Here is a 25,325-nt window from a genome sequence, read left to right as displayed (position 1 = left end):
CGTGAATTACTCCAGTGATCAATTCTTGCGACAGAATGTCTGTGTAATGAAACTTATTTCAGCAATTGAGGATTCAAGCAGCTATATCTCGCTGTCACACCGACTCATCTCTGTTTGTTTGTTGTTGTTTGTCTTCCACGCAGGATGTGGGTGTTTATATTCTTCACTGTGCTTTTCTTTAGGTGTTCGGGGGGCGTTGAGGTGATGCAGGTCCCCCGGTCATCCAAGTGGAGGAGCCAGCTAATGACGAGTGTCTCTGGCTGCTGAAAGCCCTCCTCTCCCTCCCCTCCACCGCCGCCACCACCACCACCCTCGCCCCCCCTCCTCCTCTCCCTCCATCTCTGATGGCTCTATGGGGCGTCGTCAGCCTCAGCCTTCACTGCTGGGTGTGTTTACGGTCCGGTGTAACAGCAACGGCAGCGACAGCCAGCCTCCCCAATGACAAACCCGGGGGACCTCTGGACTGGCTCCTGTCTGATAAGGGGCCCTTCCACCACTCCCCGGAGTACATCGACTTCGTGGAGAAGAACCGGCAAGGCTTCTCCACCAGATACAAGATATACAGGTGAGTCGCCGCCGTGGGATGAAGAGGCTCTTTACACTGTGTTTGCTAATGCCGAGTCACCGCTCCGTCTCTATTATGTGCATGACAAATCTCCCAGCAGTCTCATCAAATAGTCTCCATGGTTGTCCTTTGAAAGACTGGCTGCGTGCAAATAAAGGCCACATATCAATATGTAAATGTGTTTACATATTTAGATTAGTATAACTCACAGTCACAGCATTTTGTCCTTAACCACAGGCTACACAATCCCCCCCCGTCAAAGTAAAACATCTTCTTTAACACTTCAGTTTGTGTACAGTTTAGAAGTGTATTTCCTGAAATGTCAACTTTCAACGCAATTAGCGAAGCCATGATAGTTTACCATTCACATCCACTGCTGCTGAAAGGTTCTCCAACATAACTAATACACTGCTGCCCATAATGATAAAGTGCATATCTTCTCCAAACTTTATTGATATCACAATATGCATACAATACATTCTAAAGCAAAAATTAAACCACAATTCACTTTTGCAAACTGTGTATTCAGGCTTAAACAACGTTGGGGGTATTCAACAATAGGATTAAGGGTTTTGTTTCAATTTTTCAACCTTGGTCATATAACAGGAAACACATATTCAAGGGGATTTCATGCACTAGAATGTCCAATATTACTCTTTCAAATGTCACTCAGTCATTAATATTGAGTCTGGCCACCCCTGACATGGATCAATGCGTTAAGACATCGTGGCATACTGTCCACCAGCTTGTTGATGGTGTCAATGGGCAGGACGTCCCACCCACCTCCCACCGTTCAGTCAGATCCAGAAGTCAGAATTGGCTTCTCCTGGTAACTGGGACTCAGTATGTGATCATTGCACCTGAAAAAAAAAGTTATTCCAACTTTATGGGCAACAGTGTATTAGGTCCTGACTATAACTTAGCATCCAGTTTAATTTCACTGAAATCACTCCCATCATGTGGTCTGTATGCTGATTTTGGACATCTACATGAAGGACAAATAAGTCAAGCATCATTCGGTGATATGAAAAGAGTGTATGTTTTTTTTTTTTTAACTACACATTTCCTATTTGCACCATAAAGCAGAAGTAGTAGTAAGAGACTAATCTAGACGGACAGATAATTAATGTGAAATGTGAATTGCAGCAACCTCAAGGCAACCTTAAAGCACAAACCGGACCCATGTTGCAGCACTCTAGTGAAAATGATATTACTTGCATTGAAATGTGCTGCATTAAAATCAGGCGATGTTCAATTAAATGATACAGATGAAGAAAGAAGGGAGTAAACCTTCATTTGCTTCAGTTGAATTGGGTTGCAAATGTACTTCTGTTATCCAGTACACTGATTAAAGTGTAGGACAAGGATAAACCAAGGACACTTCTTTTTCTTTATTCTAATAACATATACTAGAGGTTATCTAAACACTGTAATGTTCAACGCTGCAATCGAGGAGGGTGATTACTACCAGCGCATTGGCTGTTATGTGCTTCTTTTTTTTTTATTGTAACATCAAAATGCTGTAAGGAAGAAATGCAGCACAATTACATATCTGATATAAGTGCAAACAGTAGACAAATGATTGATGAAAATCCCTCTCACTGCTATTTAGTAGGCGTAGTGCATTATTTGTCCGGTGTTGTCATGCAAAAAAAAAAAAAAGATCCCTCACAGCCGGCGTTCACACAGTATCTGCCATGCTTACATACAATTATCATGTATTACACGCGTCCATGTCACAATGAGCTGGCTGTATCACATTCTCGCTGCCTTCCAAACCCTCAGGGAGTCACCTGATCAGGTGGTCAAATGACATATGTTGATTAGCACTGTAAAAAAAAAGAAGAAAAAAAAAAAGCCTGATGATTTGCCATGACAGCAACACAGTCTGAGGTATCGGCATGCGACCAATTTAATGGAGATTGTGTCATGAATCATATCCGTCGTCGTTTAGGAGGATGTTGTCCAGGCTACTGGAAATGAACGGACAGGGTTCCTGACATCTATGGATCGGTGCAAGGATGCTTTATGGCTTCAGTGCCGTGTTAGAGCTTTTTAATATTTCCTTCTCTGGCAAAAGGCAGTGGTCCATTGGAGCCGAGCTGCATGGGCGGCAAGATTAATAGTCTTATCATGTGGCCAAGTGATTAGTGAGCTCTTAGTACTTATTACTCTGCATTATCACAGAATCCCCTGAGAGGCTTCTGTCAGCTGCAAGGTTGTGTTTGAGGCCCTCTAGATTACCACAATGCGGCATTGATTAATAGTGATGATATTAAAAGGAAAAACTAACCTAAAAAGTAAATAGCCTGTAAATCTTCCCAAATTGAATTCACTTGGATTCAGTCCCGTTCGATTTAGAAAAAGGGACGCAGACAAGAGGGATACAGCTGTGGGATCATTTCTGTTTTTGGCAAATAATAGCTTTTCTTTCAGTGCTGGTGTTGGTGGTGTGAAATGTGGCGATGATTTTAGGAGCTCACACCTGGAGCAGGCGCATAAAAAATTCAGTAGGATTGTTTTATTAAAGAAAGAGGGCCTTGCTGCATTATTCTCTTGAGGGGGGGCCGCGCTACATCGCTATGCTTCTGCTGAGTAACAGAGGTCCTTAAATTTCCTAATCAAGTTCTTTCTGTACTACAAGACCAGGCAGTGATCCTCCGTGGCAGTAATACCTGACCTTTCTGGGCTTGTAAAAGGCTGAGGATGTCTTCCTGAAACTACTTACCACCGACTGAACATATGCCTGAGCTGTGAGCACATCCCCGAAGACTGATGTTTGCTTTTTAGGCTATTTCATTTGAATATCAGCAAAACAGGTACGCTTTTATCAGTGCTTGTGGAATGATATTTTACATTAATAATATATTAAATCTCCCTGCAGTGTTAAAACGGCTTTAACACAAACAGCCACGAGGCAAAGCTTGCATTGTATTGCTGCAAAGTTTATTGATTTAGAAAAAAAAAACTGATCCAATACTATGCAAGCTGGGCTAAAAAACTGACCGGACATTCAATACTATCTTGAATGGTTGCCAGTTTCTGATATTTGATGCTGGAGATACATTTAGTTAGAATGTGTCTGCTTATATAAGTATTGAGGTTCAATACCCAACACTGACATGATAAACCCATCACCGTTTATGAGGAAACACTATTTGATCAGAAATAAAGTGGATTAATAGAGTTTTAAAAAAAAAACAGTTTTGTGTTTCTTTTTTTTGTTTGTTTCTGTGCTACATATCATTTTTCAACCACAGATTTTTCTGGCAGCTGCTTTATTTGTTGTTCTGGAAGCACTGCTCTGCCGATGCCGAAGCTCTGGTCAACATGTACCGCCTTCACACTGGCATGTATTCTAATGACTTTTGACTGGAAATAAATACGCTTATCTAACATGAACCTGGCTGTGGCTCTCCACATTAAACAAGATTTACTTGTGTCCAGCCTCCAGGTGCATTTTACAGTAAAGAACAGAGTGATAATCACTTCAGGTGCAAGCTGTAAGCTTTGAGCTCAGTGATTATCTGCTGCCCACAATCATTAACTGTTACATACAATTTGCAGCTGAATTGTAAGTCAACACACCCTGTAGTGTATTATGTTATGCAATTCTGACAATACTGACAAAACAGGCGCACTGCATTATTGTCATGAAAGCATCCAAAAGATTTGCATTTCATCACAACATAGGCATGAAGTATTAATCATGTATTGTGCAGCAGTTGTGAAATGAGCCTTTTCCCCACTGGTGAAACCCACGATTACACACATGAATTCAACGTGACCATAGATACATATTGAATGAATGAATTAAGATTCTGAACAATAAATGCGTGCTTTAGACTTCACATGTAGAACACCCAATTAAAGCTGCTAACCGTGGATAGCTTTTTAAAACGTACATTGCAGCAATGATGTGTAGAATCTCAGTGAGCACCACTATACATCTACAAATAATAAATTACAACAATAGGACTCTAATAATTATCTGCAATTAATTTATTCAACAAATCCCAAGCACGTGTGATGCACCCACTCCGAGTTTAACTTGATCAAGAGGAAGCAGCTTACTGTTTGATGTAAGAGGCACTTCATGTACAATGAACAACAGCAGATTTCCTAAACCACAGGGGAGTCTGCAGGTGCTCTGAAGAGGGTTGAGGTGAGTGTTTTAGAGCAGACTCCCTCAGCGCTGCTTCTCAACATCCCACTGCTACATTCTTACTGATGTTCTGTGTCTCATCTCCTCTCCTGAAATTCCCTCAGAGGTTTTGGCAACTCCAAGTTGCCCCTTGTGATAAACAGACTGGCGAGAGAAGGGAAATAAATAGTAGTTTTTCACCTTTAAGACCCCCTTTTCTCAGCTGTTATTTAACATATTAGAAAGGGCGCTGATCTCTGAGCAGTTATTTATTTTGGAAGTCAAAAGAGACACAACATAAGACGTTCTACCCCTGAATCAGCTCTATCAGTTGCTCAGCTTTTACTTTTGTTCTCGCATTGATTCATTGTGGTGCTGCAGGCAACTGAAATCAAAAATTTCTCATGGGTTGATGTGCCTAAATTTGTATTTAATAAAGATCAAGTGTAAAAAGGATGATTATTTCTCTGTAAATTGAAGGAAAACTCATTTTGGTTTCCCTCATTTCAGGTTTTAAGCCACACTAGTGGTCAGTCCCGTAGAATAAAACCTGCTAACTTTGAGGATTTATTGACTTTTCCAGGGCTACCATGATTTTGACATTCATGGTTTTGAGAGACATCTCTCCCTATCTAATGCTTGAATTGACCTAATGATAGTGCTGGAAATTCCATTACAAATTTGATTCTCAAGCCCAGTGCTTCATTTATTCCCAGATACCTGCAGAACTAATGATACTCTCATTAGCCTCAGCTGCAGCTTGCATTTATTGCTAATTAGCCAATGACAGCATCCTAAAACACAAAACTGTTGCACATGGTATACACTATACTGCTAAATACAAGCGTATTAGCATTGTGAGCGTGTCAGCATTCTGATGTTACCATTTAGCCCAAAGCACTACTGTGCCTAAGAACAGCACCTCCTCACAGAGCTGCTCGCATGGCTGACGACTGTTAATCTTGTTGACTTAATGCCATGCCAAAATTCAAAAAGGCTCTTTGAATTTACATTTTCGCTGCAATAACAATATTCACACAAGCTGTGTCACATTATGATACACATTTGTAAAAATGAATGATTGTATGACAGCAGCTTTAAATTTACAAAACTTAAAGAGCTTTTCTGGCTCTCAGAGAGCCACATTATGCTTTAAAAACAGAAGGAGCACCTGCTAGCATCACTGCCTCAGCAGTTTCTGTGCTGAATACTGCACATTGTTTCTTATAATGTAAAGAGCTTACATCAATAAGTGTCAGCGACCATTGTACTGACAATAGTGAGGGTAAATCTTACTTGTGTTTGTTGTAAAAGATAATTTTTGACAGCCTGTTTTTGGTTGAAAGGCACATCACTTTGCACAGAACACAGGGCAGAGGTGATTGAAAGTGACAATATTATTTCCTGGTCTGGTCTTCCTCATGTGTAGTTCAGATCTCTGCTAAATCCTAATAAATGCTCAATGACAGGAGAAGATGAATTACCAGAATCGGTGCTTGGAGTAACAGCGTTTGAGCTACTTCAGCAGTGATGGAGTAATGAATTCACGACACGTTATGCCTCTACTCAATTTCCCACTTTTCTCACTGATTGAATTTGAAAGAATTTTTAACAAGTCCTCTGAAGGAAATGAAAAAGGGTTTATGTTTTTGTGGGTGTGTGTGCGTATGTGTGAGCTTGCGTTTTGGGGATTGACTGGAGAGCATCCCTATTGCTTCCAATGCAAACACAATGTGGGCCTTCCGCCTTTGCCACCTGTTCAGAGCAAACGCTGCCAAGGGAAGGCTGCCATATTCACCAGGGTGAAGGTAGCAGTGTTGACATGTATTTGGACTCATTTTGAACATATTGCATTTGGGTAATGCATTTGATTATTTTTTATGGGATAAGATTTCATTATAAATATCATTTAACTGTGGAAATTTCCCCATGCTGATTAAACGTTATCAAATTGCTTAATTATTAGGCGACACGCCAGCAAATAAATGTGAGCACATGAAATATCAGAAGCACACAGGCTAAAGCTCTATTTATATCTTCTACTTAAGTTGAAGCGCCAATACACATTTCATTACCAGCATCAAATGGAAAGGTGCTTTTTCTAAAGAAATGTGGCTCCTGCAACTGGCACAATATTATATATTAAACTATTAGATTGCATAAGAGGCAGTTTGCAGTTTGTGGTGTCCTTCGTTTTATTTTATCTGTTGGATATTTCCCTGTGGTTTCCAATCTATGAGTTGATCTGGGGAGTTATGAGCTGATTGATGGGGCACAGAAACTTCTACTAATCGAATTTGTATGCAGATTTTGGACTTTTATGTAGCCTCTGCCTTTTTGGCATATATTGGTTAAACTCTGTGGACCTTAAAGTCCCTCACTGGGCACTGATTAAACCCTTTAAAAACTAATTTAGAAGTTTTTACCATTAACATAATCCCTTCCTACCTTAAAAGGGCTTAGATGTAACTCTGTACAGCTGCTTCTTTAAGAATTGAGTAGATCTATGAATCCCCCAATTCTATCTGCATCCACCCTTCTGCTGCTTAAGCACACCAGCTCACCTGCATCTCCCCTTAAACACCGTAAAGCTAATCTACATTATGCAATAGCAAGTTGTGTTATTAGAGTAACACACCCATATGTGCAGCCATCGTGTTGGCTGTGTATTTTACCTATGATCTGTATTCTAGTATATAAAATGCAACATATGGACATGCTAAGTAAAAAAAACAAAACAAAAAAAAAGTTATTTACTAAAAAGGATTTAAGTCGCTTAAAGGTACCGAAACATCAGACACATGATCTTAACTGGACCCTACACATTTTCAGGGAGGTAGCAAGACAAGAAAACAAACAAAAATACTAACCAGCGGATTAACCTTCAACAAAACATTACAAGTACTTTATATGTTATGTAGAAACAGTAGTATATTGGAGAAATTGTCACAGAAGGGTTAAAGTACAACAACCCCTCTTATATATAGTTGAGCATTAGTTCAACTTAATAAGAAATAGGAGTACAGAGAGTAACTCAAAATAATGTCTAACTACATTACTTTAATAAATATACCGTGACGCAAATGTAAACCAGCTTTAAAGAAAAAGGCCTTCTTTTAATTTCGAGAACATTCAACAACTTTAACAACTTGGCTAGGATGGCGTCAAGAGAGTTAAAGCGATGAAACTGATGTAGCCCCGTGAAAGGAGCAATGAAATGATAATAATAATGACTTAGCTGGTTGTAGGGAGGATTGCAGCCCCTAAAATCAACTCTGTGGTGAAACCCATTTCATTTCATCCTTTCCCTGCAGGGTGAACCATTTGGCCTATCGGGGGTTTAAGATAAGACGGGGCTAGCTTATCACAGTCAACGATAACTGAAGAAACGAACGACAACGGGGATTTGCGAATACTCTTTCTGTACCTGTCCCTCCCTCCCTCCCTGTGTATCCCCTCCTTTTTCCCACAGAACGTGCTGCAGCGGCTTTGAACTGCTGCTCTCACGCTGCAAAGTGGAACTCAAGAGACATAGTGTCCCATTTGAAGAGGTCATTTATTTGTATGGCATGAAATGAGGTGAAGATTAATAGCTACACTAGATATATCTGAGCAAGAGATTAGTCAAAAGGCTTTGTCTGAATAGTACAGTGTCAGCAAAAAGGTCAGCAGGTACCACATATCCATTTAACATCATTATGTTTACTTCCTACACAGTTTCTGCTTAATATTGTGTGAATCAGTTTGGCTTCGCAAACAGAAAATGAAAATGATATTGCAAATCTCCAACGCCAGCTTGTTCTAACTTTTGTGTGCCGCAGTTTGAATTCGAGGGGATTTACGCTTTGTATCATTTAAACATCTGTGTGTTTGAGCTTTCCTCATTACTCCTGGTTTAATGTGATATATACCCTTTCAAAAGGCCACACTCCCTCCATCCATCATCTGCAGCCAAGGTTGTTCAACCCATTCTGATTACAGCAGTCAAGCTTTTAGTCTGAAGAGAGGAAAGTGCAACATTTGACTGATTGGACAATGCAGTTCACATGAATTTACTGAACATTTGTTATTTTCTGCCGCGCAGTGAAATCTTACAAAAATAGTCCATCACTCAAGGCAGTTCATTTCTACGTGGGATTTGGTTCTTTTGATGATCACACAGCATCAGTTTTTGGCCCTCAGAAAAAAATAAAAAGAAAAAAGACGGACAAAAAATAAAAAGAAACTTCTAAAATGAACAGAGTGCTCTCTAAAAAGGCAGAGGGTTCTTTGAGGAACATTTTTCCATTTCTTTTTTTTCTCATATAAGCATGATTATGTGAGTAAATTTGGAGCGGTGCCAGGCGGATAGCAAAAAAAAAAAAAAAAAGAAAACTGGCACCGCACTCTTGTACCCGCCCAGAGAAATTTCAAAGTAATCACAGCCGATCTGTTATAATTACAGCTGTGATATCTGTCTGTGACTTCATAACTGTCTCTTCAGAAATTCATTGCCATGCAGATTTGTAATAGAAAGCGTTCACAAATATAAATACAGTCTCACTCCTGGCCTAGTATCTGAGTTGTACATATTTTAAACATCAAAAATAGTTCTGCTCTTCAAATGGTCTTAATGCTGCAAGTATGTATTTAATTAGTTCCAGTTACACATGATGAACTGGGTTACATCTCTGTAGGAGGGTTGTCTTGTTTCATGTTTAGCTGATTTTCTTGCCATTTTCTCGATTTCTCTGTATCGTGATTTCATATTAATAGCAGTCCAAGCATAAATGAAACGTCTTTATCCTCAACAGAGTTTTCTTTCTTCGTCTCACTGTTGGTGGAATAGTTGAATGGTTTCTGCTGTGAACAGAAGACACTCAGGAGAAGCAAGCTGCTTTTTAGGAGAGCTGGAAATTAAGGCATCTAATTAGTTAAACCTATTCACACGGGAGAACCCGGCGTGTGCATGTGATTAAAGTGCAGAGAACAGAATCTGCCAGTGGAAAACCGTCCACACAGGGTAGGCGTGTATGCTGGTGGACAACACACACTGTGTAGGAAAGATGGAAGTAGTGACCACAGTGTTTTGCATTAACCTGCCATCGTATTGGTCTTGACAGAACAATTGAGCGGTGACTGGAGAACCTAACAACACTACCTGTGGTGCTATGGTAGCGATCTGTCAATCACAAGGTAGTCACGCCCTAAAACATTCACTGCTCTTTTGTCTATTTTACTCAAAATGAGGCCAAAATCTACTAAAGAAACACCATGCTGTATCTAAGATTCCTGAACCTATTGATGCCATGATCTCACGAAGAAAATCGTTACTGAGGTAGCAGATCAAGTGAGCAGTAGGATCATTTTCTCATTGACTTTGTATACAGTCAGACTTCTTTTTGCAACCAGCTGTTAGAAAGAACGCAGGTTGTAAGTGTTTCCACCTTGGCTCCACTTGACAGACCTGAAGGCTATATCCACCTACTATGCACAGTCTGTGGATAAATAGCACAATTTTTCGGGAATATTTCTGCTCAACAAGCACAAACGCAGTACCACAAGTGTAGGACAGTGCTAAGCTTTTGCTCGACCCTCCCTGTGAGATCGTAACTACTTGACACTCACTTGGGTGCCAAGTTGACTTTGGAGGCAGGGATGGCGAGTGATGTCTGGGCTCCTTTGCTTCGTTATATGAGTTGTGTTGACTGGTTATTGCAGATACTGAAGAACTAGCCAAATTCTATTAAACACTAGCAGCTTTTTTTTTCGTATTTTCTGTCCAATGGTGGCCCACTGTCAGCCCCTACAGCTGGCTTGAGTAACGACACAATATCTCCTTCAAGGTAAAGTAAAGAAACATAACTTACCATGTATTTTTCCACTGTTTATAAAGCACAGAGAGATGATATGGAATAAAGAAAATATAATAAAAATGTCAGTATTTACTTACATCATAAGGAGATTGTCATTATTCAAGAGCTGAAAGTGATTTATATGAAAAAGTCAGAGTTTGGTCGTGTAAAGTCATGAAGTATGTTTACTCAAGTACTGGGAATTTGTACTTAACTTAAGTATTTCCCTGTTCTGGTACTTGTAACGTCTACCCTATTTCATTTTAACTCTACATGTAATTATTAATACAAACACAAGAAATGAATGAAACTAAATAGCCTCCCAAGTTGTTTTCCTCCTTTTTTTCTTCATTTTTTTCCTTTCCAATGTTTTTAACACTCCTTTTGTTTTGTTTTTGTTTTGTTTTTTTGTTTTTTTTAAAACTCAATTTCTCTAATCCAGAGCTCCTCTGATTAACTAAATGCCATCTAGAGAGAGTCAGCAGCCTGTGAGGTGGACGGATTTGCCGTCACATCCTGAGAGGGGCGGTAGAACAGTTTATACTTTCATGGAAGGTAAATGAAAAGTCTTTCCATCATTCTGCGAGTCACAGCATGTCACTGGACCATTTAAAAAGTCCGTCCTCTGGTGTTTCCTCATTAGGTTATGGTGCAAAATTGTTAGAAAGTCCCACAGTAATGACTTAAAAATGGACTTAGATGAAAGCTTATTGATCCCCATGGAAATATGTGCAAACTACCCAGCAGTAAATATTAAAATCAGCTTCATCTGCAACTTTAAACAGGTGAACACACTAATGCATCAGTGATTATAATTTAATTACGTAATATTCTAAAATAGAACAATTTGCATCATTACTGCTTTTTTTTCCCCTTTTGCAAGCCTTTTACTTGTCGGGTTATTTTCGACACTGTGGTATTCTTGCTTCCTCCACCGCTGTCAGAGGACCAGAGACTGGGTGCTGAAAGTGACCAATCAAAGCAGCAGAGTTATTAGCCACCGTCCTCGCCTCCAGAGTCTCAGAAGTCAACTTGAAGAGTGAGCGACTGAGTGTGGTAGCAGTTGTGAGCACTTCGGGAGGGTCGGGTGAGCGCTCGTCACGGCACTGTGCTTGTGGGACCACATTTATGCACGAGGAGCTGAAACGGTCCCTCATGAGTACACGTTTCCACTCGCAGACATGTTCTGTGCACTCCTAGAGCAGAAATGCTCCCTTGCAAGGACGTTTTTCCACTTGATGATACTGTCCTTTGTGCTCGGATCACATGTTCTCACTGAGTTTTTGTGTGCACAATGTTTCAGAATAATTAAATGCCATAGAAAATCCATTTACCCAAACCATCACATGTATTAAGGTATTTTATTGGCTCAAAAGTAACTGATGAGAGAAGTTTGCATATGCATGGTAAAAAAAAAACTGAAGGTCAACCCTGAGGCACATATCTGACACAGTATGTATATATGTATTAGTTTCATTATTTAAACTGCTTTGGCATTGATATGGAGATTTTTAATGGCAGCTGCTTCCCAGTTACTCTGAAGTCATTTTACCTTTTTGTGCGAGTTGGCCACAATGAATTCAGAAGAAGTAAATAGATTAAAGAAAGCCTTAAAATGTTCGTATTATAAAATTGACTTTGTATTCATTATATTTTTAACAAACTTGATCTTGGTTTAAAGTATTTCTCTTGGACATTAAATATTTGTACTAAATGAGCAAGAAATGCTGCTAAACATTATCTATTGCCCAGACTAGATATTCAAACCTTGAAGCTGCGCTTGCTCCAGTATTGTTTCTCTTCATTCATTTGTCCTTGTCCGTTTTGTAAAGCAGTATGTAACGCAGGGATCTTGCCAAATCCGCTCCTGTATCTTTACCTTTGGACCAGCTGGTTGAAAAAAGCTCCGGTAAAGAGTGGTGAAGTGCTGTGCACGTCTGTCAGAGCTACAGCTGCTGTTGACCTCAGTCCCACAGCTCGCACTGTGTTTACATTTTAGACAACAGAGGCAGCTGCAACTTCTACCTGTTTGAAAGCACTTTAGCAGTCTGTCAGATTAGACAGAGGTGTTTCCCTGGGAACAGAAGCAAACAACATAACAAGTGCAACTGAAAATAGCCTTGAAAACAATACCTGACAACACAATCTCTTAGATTGTATCACACGATCTTCCTCAGCAGATTGAGTTAGCCCAGCTGTCAAAGAATTATAGATTTCCTGTTTTTTTCCCCCCCAGAATTTTAAGTAGTCTTCTTCCGTATTGGCTTAAAGCCCCTATCTAGTTGTTAATTTAAACCCTATAAACTCATACGTCTGTATCACTTACATATTTAAAAAGTGAATTGAAAATATTCCCTTCTTCTCTTAAAATGTCTCGTTGCTTCCTCAAGAATGTGAAGATTTATGAAGTCGTTGCCACCCTCTCCACTCACCCCTCTACTGGCTGCAGCTGGAGCACACCAGCTCACCTAAGCTGCCTGAACACTGTCCATCCACTCTCCATTACAAAATGGCAAGTTGTAATATTGGAGTAATTCAGCTGTACCTGTTTGAACTGGAAACCAATTTTGAAGAAGAATAGCAATACATAAAATTCCCACTCTGCATGTTGTGACAGGAATGATTTCCTAAATGTGTTATATTTGAAACCCCAGATGTCAGAATCCATGTATTTTAGATGGTTTGCTGCAGTTTCAAGATGACAAAACTCAGCCGTGGCTTTGACTGCTTATTCCGTTCCAGATATGTCTTCCCAACACATAAACCATATGGACGGGGTAAAACAGGCCTTTATCTTATCTTTGTCTCGTCTTATTTTTGAGAATGGAAATGAATTCTTGACCTTAGAAATATTACTTGACAAAACGATGTGGTGATCATACAAGATGAAATGATGCTGGTGACAGGCTGATGGAGACACACTGTATCACCTATTTCAGGCCCTTTCCATTTTAATGTGAAAAGCTTTAGCAGAAATATAGGAATAAAATATTCTTTCTAACTTATTTGCAAAAATCTGTGTGTTAGTTTAGTAAATGTTAATAGTTAGAGAGGCTAAATTAAATAAATACTAGGTAAAAATGTTATGTGGGGGGGAAAAAAAAGGCATTTTAGGGCATTTTTTTGGCCCAAAGCCGGGGTACCGATCAGGATGTCCTGAGATCAGTGCTCAGACTTTCTGTGAAGCAAACTGTGTTGACCTCACATTTTTGATCTTGTGCTGCCTTAGTCATATAGAGGCTGGCCATTGGTTCTCTTATCCAATTTGTTATGACAGCAGGTTAGCTGTGGTCGGAGTACAAATTGTAACCTCGTGTGCTCGGGGCAACTGGCAACACTTTCATTGAAATTAGTGGAATTTTTCTTTGGGAGCTATAAAACCTGGCACTGCAGTGTACCAGGTGTACTGTATGTACTGACAACTTCAGGAAACTGTGTGTGTTTTCAAGCCTGTGTCCAGAGAAAGACTGTTAATACGTGTTTACAAGGGTTGTTTAAAACAGACGTCATAGCCATAACTGGGTAAATGGCTGTATTTCTATCTATCACTGCAACATTTTGTTCAAAGGTTTTTCCATGGATGATATGCATGTTTTTAGTCATTTTTTTTATGTCTTGTTGGGATTTTTGAGCTGTCACTATCATGTTCTGTTGGTCTGCAGCTGTCTTAACCTTAGCGTTTCATGTCAGAGCTCAAGTCTCTGCCTCCAAGAAGCTACAGAAGTTGATTTAGTTTTATCTCCGCTTTGGTTCCTTTGGTGATTAACTTCACACTCGTGAGGCTCCTTCAAAGCTTCTCTGTGATGAAACTACATTGATTAAACAAGTTACTTTCTGGTATCAGCATTACTCACGTTGGTAGCAGGCATTTAATACTTTGAATTCCAGTTCAGTTGTCATACATGCAATAATATATGTTGCTCAGAGAAAAATAAATCGCCCGTTTCCATTTCTGTGATCATTCTGGCTTTAATAAGAGCAAATACGTTTCATTATTTTCAACAAACTAAAATGTATTATTTTAAAACCAGAACTTTTCAGATGAAGTATGCCGTGCACTCTTCTCAACCTTAAATTTGTACTGTTTTGCCAAAAGTCAGACAAACAAAGCATGCAGAAAGCTCATTTCAATTCACAGACTGCTCTCTGTTATGCTGAGTATATAACTCCAAGTGAAGGAGTACACAAAATTATGTGTGAAGGACACTTCACGTCGAAATCTTTCACTAAACACCTTGAACTTCTTGGTAGTTGAATAACTTTGTTTAGAGCCAACGCACTGCCAAAACGCAATGTCAGTTCAAAGAGCTGTGCCTTGGGCAAATGTTTAACAAAAATACGAGGAAGAATGCACGCAGGGTGCCAGGTTAGACTTTATTGATTGCACATCCATATCCTCTGGTTTCTCAAGTGCTGCTCCACACCTCAGCTTATCATGCTGCCTTTGACATACATATCTTTTTTTTCCACTCATAATGTATTATTTTTTTTTGCATATGAAAGTTTAAAGTTGAAGCTGCTTAAAAGCTGTCGGAGAGAGATAGGGAAAAGAAAAAAGTAGAAAGTGCATAGTTTGCAAAGTTTATTCAATTTTTGTTGTTGGCTGAGATGCAATTATATGAACATCTCCAGAGATATTGTAATCAGTGAAGCTCTAGGTAATTATTACACAGTAAATGTGGCATATAGGCTGCACTCATGGCTGAGGTCAGTAGTTGTCGGAGAGAAATGGAAGAACATGAAAAACAACAAAGGCTAGCACAGTCTTTTGTTTGGGCCTCATCCACCATTGTTCTGATAGCTTTGCTCCCACTTTGCTTTCTCTCTCATTATGGAGTATATTCTCTGTTTGAGGGGGGGGTAAAAAAGTGTCTTGTGCCACCTTGTACTTTATTCATTTAGTGGTACATTATATCTCTGCCATGATGGGGCTGTTAGTGAAAACATCTGTCAGCTGTGTAGTCGGAGCTCATTTCCATTGTACGTGACGATCATAGTTTCAGTTGATTCCAGGTTTGTTTTTTTTACATCTCTTCTCACAAACTTTCTCTCTTTTTCTCATTCAGTTCACTTTTTGTTTTACTTCAATTCCGCCAGTGTCGGCATGGTCGAGGGGTTTCTAACACCACCGAAGCACATGACATGTAATGAATTAAATTCGCTACTCTCTGTCTCGCTCTCTCTCTTCTCTGTCTTTCTCTTTTTGTCATTTATTCCACTAACTGAGTTCCAGGCAATTGTTGTGCAAAATGTCACCTGCCTGAGAAGTCGGCTTCTCCATCTTAGTCTGACTCACCAGATGCAGTGAGTGGGTATAAACTTGCCATTTCCGTTGATATTTTATGCAGCATTCACTTCCTCTTTTCACCATCTCTGTGTTGATGTTTGACTAGGGCCACCATCGCTGCAGAATGATAACGGGTGCAGTCAGACCATTCTCCAACACTGACACGGTGTTGTAAAGATCATTCTGGCTACATGAAACGACCTCTGCCATAGCACTAGGACTCCCACATTTATTATATTCATTTCAAACTCACCTATTTTATTCACCACATTACGATTGTTTAATTTTTTTTTCAGTTCATACCAAAATTTTGGGTGATTTCCAGAACATAAGTGTCTGTTTTAAAGTGCTTGTTTTGTTCCAACGACTCCAAAATCATCAAAGGATCAAGTAGATAAAAACTGTACCGACTGAGTGAATGTTCGATATTTTAGGTGCATAAATAAGTTAAAAGGGCTCTGTGGACTTTCAGTAGTAGTTAGTTTTACATCTAATGTGGGATTTCTTGTAGCCTAACAAACATGTCCAGTTTCATTAGTTTAAATTAAGCTTGGTTTACATGTTTGCTAGCTTGCACTTACCTTCTTCCCTGCTTTTGTTGGCGCATCGTTGCAAATGTTGGCACATTACTACTACCTGTAGATCAGCATGTGCACACAAAACGACGACCCATTTGTAGAAAAACGGCTTCCTAGAAGTGATGATTAGGATTTTCAGTGCTAATTGTCTTGTGAATTGACAAATCATTTCAGTTCTAATAATGAAAGTGCATATTCATTATTAAGGTTGCCCTAATCAAGCTTTTTTCCCTTAATTTATCCACACTCGAATACTCAGACTGCAGATGTACAAGTGGCTGTTGGATTGCATTTAACAAAAAGTAATTCTTCATCCAGAAACAAATTATGCTCTGGTACCTGTGTGTCAGTGAACATAAGCAAAAGATTGGGCTTAGGTTGGTGCTCGATAAAGACGATACCTATCAGTCAAAGAATATCGTAGTTTGGCTCGTTCCCAATCTTTAAGATGGGATCAGGACATGTCTGTTTATCATCCCTTCTCATGTTGTGTGTGTGTTTTTTCTGATTCTGTCCAGGGAGTTTGGGAGATGGAAGGTGAACAACTTGGCAGTGGAAAGAAGAGATTTCCTGGAGTCTCCATTACCTCTGACTCCTGAGTTCATCAGGAACATCCGACTCCTTGGCCGCCGGCCTGCCACCCAGATGATCACTGACAATCTGATCAGGAAATATGGAACTCACTTCCTGTTATCAGCTACACTGGGAGGTAAAGGAAAACACTATTGCGTTACTGTGTATAAGTTGACTACATTATATATCTTTATGGTTGCATACATAAACCTATTTACAGACTGAGCCTATTGGAATACTTTGGCCTGACTTGTTCACTTGTTCACATATCTAGCTTTTTTTCATTTCCAACTTGCATAAATGCAGCTGACAACAACAGCGGTGACAGATTCAGAAGTCATTGATTTTTGGAACAATGGTTTCCTGATTTCAAACAGATGCAGCCTTCCCTTTTTTTTTTGGAGGGCATCCATCAGCTTTTCCGAGTGAAATGAAAATTGTTGCTGGCAGATTTTATCAGATGTAACTACCAAGATAATTAGGATCAATTCTGTGAGTTGTTTGAAACTGCCTTTGACTGATTTTAATATCCCTGATTGACTTTGCTGAAAAGAAGAACCCTGCAAACGGGCTCAACAATAAATATGGTAACACGGCACTGTGGTAATGCGTGAAAGACTAAAGATAAAACTTATGGATCCCAGGTCAGCATTTTCTTCTGTTAATGATTCATGTAGAACACATAAACATAAACACAGTAAAGCATTTTTCCAAAATTCCAGAACAGAAAAACTCTATACGTACTTTAACACAGCATAAGATGGAGAATGTGCTTTACTTTACTTCCCTCCCAGATGATATGAGGTTTAGTAGAGTATACAATCTGCAATGATAAAAGCTTTTAGTATTTGCTCTCCTGGTCACTCCATATGGAAAACAGATGGACATGGCACAATAAAGCAGTTCACTCAGAGTAACTCAATAGCACATCACAACAGATGTATGAATCAGCGATGTATGAATACATGTGAAAGCCTGTGTACTGTAAACCTGCCGCTTCTACTGCTAGTCACACTCACCCTATTTTGGGTTTTCTACAGTCAGATGAATGGACGAGGACTAATGGTTCTCTGACTCAAAAAAAAAAAAGAGAGAGAGAGATGAGAAAAACTAATTTAGGATGCTAGGGAGGCACGGGCAAGTCTTGAAAAGCAGATTTGCTTTTACAGAGCAACACTTGTCAATTACTTTAGACCCAACTCCTGGCTTTGAAAAGGTCGCTGTTGTGAGTGGCTCCAGATAATGCAGCCCTTCCAGCTGCCTGAGCTGATGCAGCCTCGCACTCTGGCTCTCAGCCAGTACTTAGTGATATGAAGAGAGGAGAATGAGGAGTTTGCCTTGGACCCTTGCCAGAGATATGCCTCTGTGGTTCTGAATGGATTGCCTCTGTGTTCAGAAACATATGGACTTAATGAAATTAATAAATAGATTGTGATATTAAGAGGGTGCCCTTCAGCAGCTGAGTAAGAAAGGCAGTGGGCAGAAAAATGGCCCTGAAGCATTAACACTGCATTATGATGAGAAATATGATGTGCAGTGTCTTGGGAACTCTCAAAGCAAAGAGAGTGCGCTGCACCATGGCCCCTAGACTTATGAAGTGCTGATTGCTATGATCGGTGGCTTCTGAAACAGGGTGACGTTGCTTATCCTAATTGTGGTCAAGTGTCTTTCTGCTTCAGAGGCGCCTGCACTGGCTGCTCCTGGTGCCCGTAACCACCTGGAATTGTGTGTGTGTCTCTCTTGGAATAGAGCAGGTGGCTGCTTTTAAAATTATGGCTCTGTTAAACTGTAGATTAATTAAGAAAAAAAAAAATCAAAATATAAAAAGGTATCTTGAGCTTTGTTCCGCTATGAAACGTGTGCCAAATGCAGACACTAAAACCTTATTAACTGAGAATCCAAGTGAAAAGATTTGACAGAAGCTGGCACGCTTTGTGATTGACAAGGGATTTGTGGGAAGTGCTGTATATAAACACCTCACCAATGAGTGCTTAGCACCAATGAGAGAGACAAACACAATAATCGCTAAAACACTTAGGATATTAACTCTTTGATTTTATGTCAGGAAAGCACAGTTCAGCCTCGGAGACGCTAAAAATGAGAATCTACTTAGAAGGCGATAATGTGCACACCCTATCAGCTTTTAGAAAGTACGAGCCAGATTCTGTGCTTCAGTAGCAGCGACTGGACTTATTTTTCATCCAAGAGGCTTTCTTGCTTCTAACGGACCGATGGCGAGTTCCAGCATTTATTCTCACCCTCAGTTGATGTGGCCTCAAGGCTTGTTAATGACCCAAGGTTAATGGTGTGAAGCTGTCTGGGGAGGGATCTCAGGACTGCATTGTAAATACCTGATAAGTGGTGCTGTTGACAATTTACCTTATTTGGCTTACTTAACTCCTCTCTTACACTATGTATATTCTTTGTCCAGAATGTGGAGACGAAGGAACGTCCCTTATCTTTTTGATGCAGGTGGACTGATGAATCTTTTCATTAAGAGCTGGCTCTGCCGTGTCAGCACATGGGGTGATGGAGCTGTTATTGGGAATTTAAGCTACCTGAATCTCCTGACCAGTTAGTTAGAACTGAGGAAGTCCTTTAGACGAGTAGTGAAACAGGTTCAAGTGTAGCTGCATTGTGCTGAAGTACGTAGGATGACTGAGAGTCTACACAAACATACGGGCCAGTTTTTTTTGTTGCTTTTTTTTAACAACCAAATGCTATTTTCTTTTCTGTGCAGGAGAAGAGGCCTTAACAATATTTGTGGATAAGAGGAAACTGAGTAAGAAAGCAGAGGTGAGCGATTACTCGGGTAACTCCTCCACTGTGACTCTGGAAGCTCTGCACCAGCTGGCTGCCTCCTACTTCATCGACAGGGAGAGCACTCTGCGCAAGCTGCACCACATCCAGATCGCCTCCACTGCCATCAAGGTAACGCCTTTGTTTTGTTCGTCTTCTCTTTCATTTCTTGGGACATGTTAAAATTCACTGATTATTAATAATGCTGTCTACTGTGATCGTTAGTCAGTCATCCATCAAATCAAACTCATTACGCCATGACAATACACTCAAAACCTGAAAGCTAGAACACTGGTAGTCTTGGTAGATCACTGTCTCCTACTGCTTTGGAACCTTTTGTTCCCATCTTTTTAAACATTTCTACAAAATATATAAAGACTGCTTGGCTGTGTGGGAATAGTTACATTGCTGGTTATTTTGTTAGCTTCTACGCTTCAGAGTCCTGTATTTATTTTAATGAGATGCACGTAAATATACAGAAACCACTGCAGACAACTGTTCACAGACTTCATATAGGCAGCATTGCTACGATACACAAAACTTTGTAGTAACAGAAGCAACTAAACATCATTTGTTCAAATAAAACTGGTATTTGAATGGCCAATATTAACAAGCCTGCTTCATGAGCGTGAACCTTTCTCAGGAGCAGCAGAGCGACAGAAGCCTGGAATCGCAAATACAAGATCTTGTGCTTCCTCTTTGCCGTTTGCATCCTTTTATTATGAAGCATTACACTGGCTTTGATTGGAAAAATCAAAAAACAAGCGATGTCTGGGTCTTAAGACTTTCCTCTCACTGCTCTCTGGAGGTGCAAACATGGAAATCTCCCTAAGGAAGCTTCTTACGAAACTCTTCTTTGACTGAAAAAAAAGCTGGAAGTGACAGGATGCAGTATTTTGACCCAGGCTAGCGACAGTATGTATCGTGCTGTCAGTGCCACACTTTTTTTTTTTTTTTCCCTTTATCACTATTTATGCATAACACACTGCACTCCTCCGGTATAATCATTGATCAATAACTAGTAATAATAACAACTGGTAATCACTTTTAACATGCAGAGATTCAATTTTAAATAGGTTATTTTCTTTAACAAAGAAAAAAAATGCATTTACAAGTCAAGGTAATATGTGTCACACTATCATGAGGAAATAAAAAGATATAAAAATGTCATAATGGGAAAAAAAAATGCAATTATCAAACAATAAAGCTAGTAAGCCTGAAGAAGCACACGAAAGCTAGGAAATATACAGCGCAATGAACAACAGGTGAATATTTCAATTCAGTTCAATTCAATTCAGTTCAATTCAATTCAATTCAGTTCAATTCAATTCAATTCAATTCAATTCAATTGTATTTATATAATGCAGTTCACAACATATGTCATCTCGCAGCATTTAACACATCAAGGTAAAGATCTGATGAATTTCAACAGAGAGCCCAACAATCCAAAGTTGCCGTTGGACTCCCTCTGAGCAAGCAGTTGGCAAAGGTGGCAAAGAACCGGAAAAAAAAACCCCCTTGTGGGGTTAAAAAAAAAAAACTCCGACAGAACCAGGCTCAGGAAAGATGGAATCTGTCTCGACCGGTTGGGGTGAGATAGGGGACGAGGGGGATGGGGATAGCCGGAGGGGTTGGGGAGGATATGTGCATTTGATATTCATAAAATATATGTTTATACAGTATAGATATTTTTGAAAAAGATCACACGATTTTATTTTTCAATTCAAACTTTAAACCTTCCAGAAGTGGTACAAGCATTTTTTATTTTTTTTTTGCTGCGTCTTTCATTGTTAACAATTTCCTTGTTACAATACAATGATAACAGCGATGAAAATAAAGTAGATGATTACGCTTTTTATCAGCCTGCTTGTGATGAGATATGATCTTCAGCCGCCGTAAGCACATTTAGTCTGGAGGAAGCGCCGTGATGAGCACATATGGTGCGAGGAAGATAAATGAGTCTTGTGAAACACGGCTTGTGACAGGTTTCTGCCTCCGGTTGTCACCTTCAGGTAGCATGGGGTTAATAGGGTGACGGAGGGGAGGATGACCCTCCTTTCTGTCTTTTTTTTCATTTCTCGGAACACAGTGGTAGTCGGCTTGTGAAGTGTGGCTTACCGTGCTGTAGCAGAACATGAATCAGTCTCCCTGTACTTATATCAAAGCTCTGTCCTCTCACTACATTGTGTTCAGGGAGTATTTCTTTTGCAGCTAAGGTGGGCACATCTGAGGTGCAGAGGCAGATGCTTTTGTCTGTTTCATTTCTTGGGAATTAGGGTTTTTTTTTTTTCTGTAGCTACAGAGAGGAAGAGAAGACGAGAGAGTGTGCTTTTATGCTCCAAAGGCAGTCATCTGGCGTAACTGACAGGTGGGAAGTGGGAAGAGGAGAGATTCACCTCCATCACTGGTGGAAAGTGAGTCAAAGGAGCGACAGATTGCTCCACACTTGTGCATCATTTCCACAGGGCGTTGACCCACACAGTAGCAGAACTGATACAACTAAGCACTTCCCTGCATGAATTTGAAATCGAACAAGTTGGAGAGTGAATGCGAAAGGGCTGGTGAGGCAAAGGCTCCCCTGCTGTCTCCATGCAAATGGGACATTGAAGCCATAAATATTGTGGTGCGCTGCGGATTGGCTGTGGAAATCTGGACTTTCTTTAAGAAGTCACGGCACAGAGCAGAGCTTGTTTGTACAATGAGTAATGACTCCGGTTGTTGGAGAGCGGAGGGGAGCGTTTTTTGTTACAATTTGAGAATTTCCAAGACTGAATCAATGGTGATATCCCCAACTGACTCAGACCATATTTGCCAGTCTGTCTAAACACAGTGATGAACAGGGCGACAGACTTGAAGGCGAAAACGGCAGGATCATCTGGTTTCATATTTACTTTTCACTGACAGTCTCGATTTATTGTGCTCTCATCGAGGCTGAGAAACGCATTTCCGTGTACCCAATCTTATGACTCGATCGATGTTGGCTGGACTATCACAGCGCAGATAGACAACTACTGTGATCATCTACACTCACAGTAAATTTTTCTGGCATGCAGGCATTAAATAGAAAAATAGCAAAGTTATGTAAACCTGTTGAAAAACACAAACACTTATACATTCACAAACTGGCATACCGATAAGGACAGTTGGAGGCTAATCATAAGGCAAACAGCTGTAGTATTATTATTATTTATTTATTTATTTTAGCTTCTGGTAGCTCATTATTTTAGTCAACCCACACATCTCTGCTCATGTTAGTCCTCTCGCCAGATGCAGAAAGAGCCCATTTTCTGCAAACAAGCTCTAATAAACACACTGCCTGCCACCTGATGTAAGATCTCAAACAGGATTGTTTTCTCAGGAAGTGGTGGAGAACCAAACCGGAGCAAATAGGAGAGGGAAAATTAGTATTAAAACCATCAGATGAACAAAAACACCAACTTTGGATCAAAATATTTTTTAGCTACCAGTTTTAACTGTATTTTCACTTAACTTTTTCGACATCTTTTTGTACCGGCAGACCACTGGAATTGCTATGATACCTGAAAGTTAATCGATTCAGGCTGTAGGTGATTATTAGCACTGCTGTGGATGGATGTTTCTTACACTTTACTTTGGAAATCCTGGTTAACCTATTCACTGATGTCATTATGGGTACAGGCTTGTATGTTGGATCTTTTTATTCAGCTCACAGGTATTGTAAAAAACAGTTACTCATGTTTTGTTCCAATGATTATCCCGAGAGAGTGTGCTGCACATTAAGTCATGGAGATGCTTTTAACTTAGCAAACACATCGTATGCAGAGGCAGTAAATAAATCCAAAACAAACTCTTTCCCACTTTGCAAATCTTTAGTTCACTTCAACAATTTCATAATATGACAAAATGGCAGACAGTGTATCTACTGCCCCCTAGTGGCCCAAACCATTTCATGCTGTTTTTTTTTTTTTTTGAGGGGGGGGAGCAACATTTATATATAGGTATATATTTGCCTTCCTTTAGAACGGGCAATTCAGCAAATTTGAACCTTTGAATTACTCACCTGCTGTGTGTGGCAATGATCAAAATGCCTTCTTCCTGTGCTTTGTTTCTCCCACTCAGCTTTTTGAATGAAATACTTAGAGCACTGTAGCACCTGGACCATTAGTTCCCATCATGAAGAAAAAAAAAACGGGAAAAAAAAAAACACCAAACAAAGACACAAACCTTCTGCAGAGTTGGAGCCTTCTCTTTGCTCCCTTCACACGGTCACGTGCCACGATACAGGTGGCCAATAATGTCCTATTAAGTATTTTAATATACCAGAATGTATCTACAGTGAATAGCAGCTGTGAAGCAAAGCGGAAATTGAATGCTCTGCTCATCAGTCAATGTTTTGCCATATGGCATATAATATGGCATATCAAATAATTCCTTATATGGATGCAATATTCATGTGGTTTGAAACCATGTGTTGTATCTCATTTCCTCACATTCGTATCAGCATTAAAATCCCTCATGAGGGAAACAAGGGGAATTATACTCTGATATAAATATTATAGTCAAAGAATTGAACTCAAATTATCTTCATTTTCCTTTTCTCACTCACAGAGAATATTTATTCTTCCTCTCAACCCTTTCCTCTGGATTAGGCTTTTGATTAAAGAGCTCTTTACTGAGTTTTCACTTGCTTGCAGCAGCAGCCTCATATGAGTTCCCAAGCCCTTCAGCCCCTCTATGATGGTGTTACTGATCGACTGACCCTCATTGTCCCGCCTCATCCATCTGTCACTTTACACCAACTGTCCTCTGACAAGCCTGACCAGGACAAATTGCTGAACAAAATATGGTGTCCCACAACCATAAAGAGAGAAAAATGAGTATTGGTTAGGTGCTCTCCACTATGTCACGGGAAGAAAAGGGAGAGTGCTGAAATAAGATCTCTTGTTGCAAATGAAGAGAAAAAGGTTCCTTTGTTGGAGTTGCTTTGTGGCAAAGGTCAATGGAAATGTCTTCAATCAGCGGCTAGACAAAAAAGAAACATGAAGCTTTCTTGCATAAAAATGAGCGCAGCAAAGAACTCTTACAGCAATTTAGACGAATCAAAATGAGCTTACCCTAGTTTTCCATTCCTTTCACATTCACAAGTACAATCGATTATGTTGAAACTGCTTTATTTAAACTGAATAGAGAAAGCGATTTATGTTGTACAAAGAACCTTTTCTTCGGCTCATCAAACTAAGTACCCTTTAAATATAGGTTTGTGTAAAGAAATCTAAATTAACCCTGCACCTGTCCTTAAATGGATGTGGTAGGGACTTTATAAATAAGCTTCTTATTTGTTGTTGCCCAGGTGACAGAGACACGAACAGGTCCTCTTGGATGCAGTAACTATGACAACCTTGACTCTGTCAGCTCTGTGCTGGTTCAGAGCCCTGAAAATAAAGTCCAGCTGCAAGGTTTGTCAGACTTCTTTTTTTTTTTCCTCTCTCTTTACCAGTTTTATTGTGATTGTCACGATCTGTTTTTAAAGATCAAACATTCTTCAGAAAAGTTTAAGCACGGGAAG

At 39.8% G+C, this 25,325-nt stretch overlaps 1 protein-coding gene across 1 annotated transcript in view; it reads left to right on the top strand.

Annotated features, from left to right (window-relative positions):
- The first annotated feature begins 344 nt into the window (after positions 1–344).
- brinp3a.2 (bone morphogenetic protein/retinoic acid inducible neural-specific 3a, tandem duplicate 2) overlaps positions 345–25,325 on the top strand; it is a 47,568-nt gene continuing 22,587 nt past the window's right edge. Inside the window, exons 1-4 of the mRNA XM_008295519.1 lie at positions 345–565; positions 16,927–17,117; positions 19,722–19,912; positions 25,110–25,215. Of these exons, the coding sequence (XP_008293741.1) occupies positions 345–565; positions 16,927–17,117; positions 19,722–19,912; positions 25,110–25,215 (709 nt within the window). The remainder of the gene's footprint in view (positions 566–16,926; positions 17,118–19,721; positions 19,913–25,109; positions 25,216–25,325) is intronic.

This window comes from Stegastes partitus, unplaced genomic scaffold (assembly GCF_000690725.1).
Source record: "Stegastes partitus isolate 25-593 unplaced genomic scaffold, Stegastes_partitus-1.0.2 Scaffold23, whole genome shotgun sequence".
Lineage (NCBI taxonomy): Eukaryota > Metazoa > Chordata > Actinopteri > Pomacentridae > Stegastes > Stegastes partitus.
Note: the sequence above shows the minus strand (reverse complement) of the source record. Positions and strands in the feature narration are given on the sequence as shown.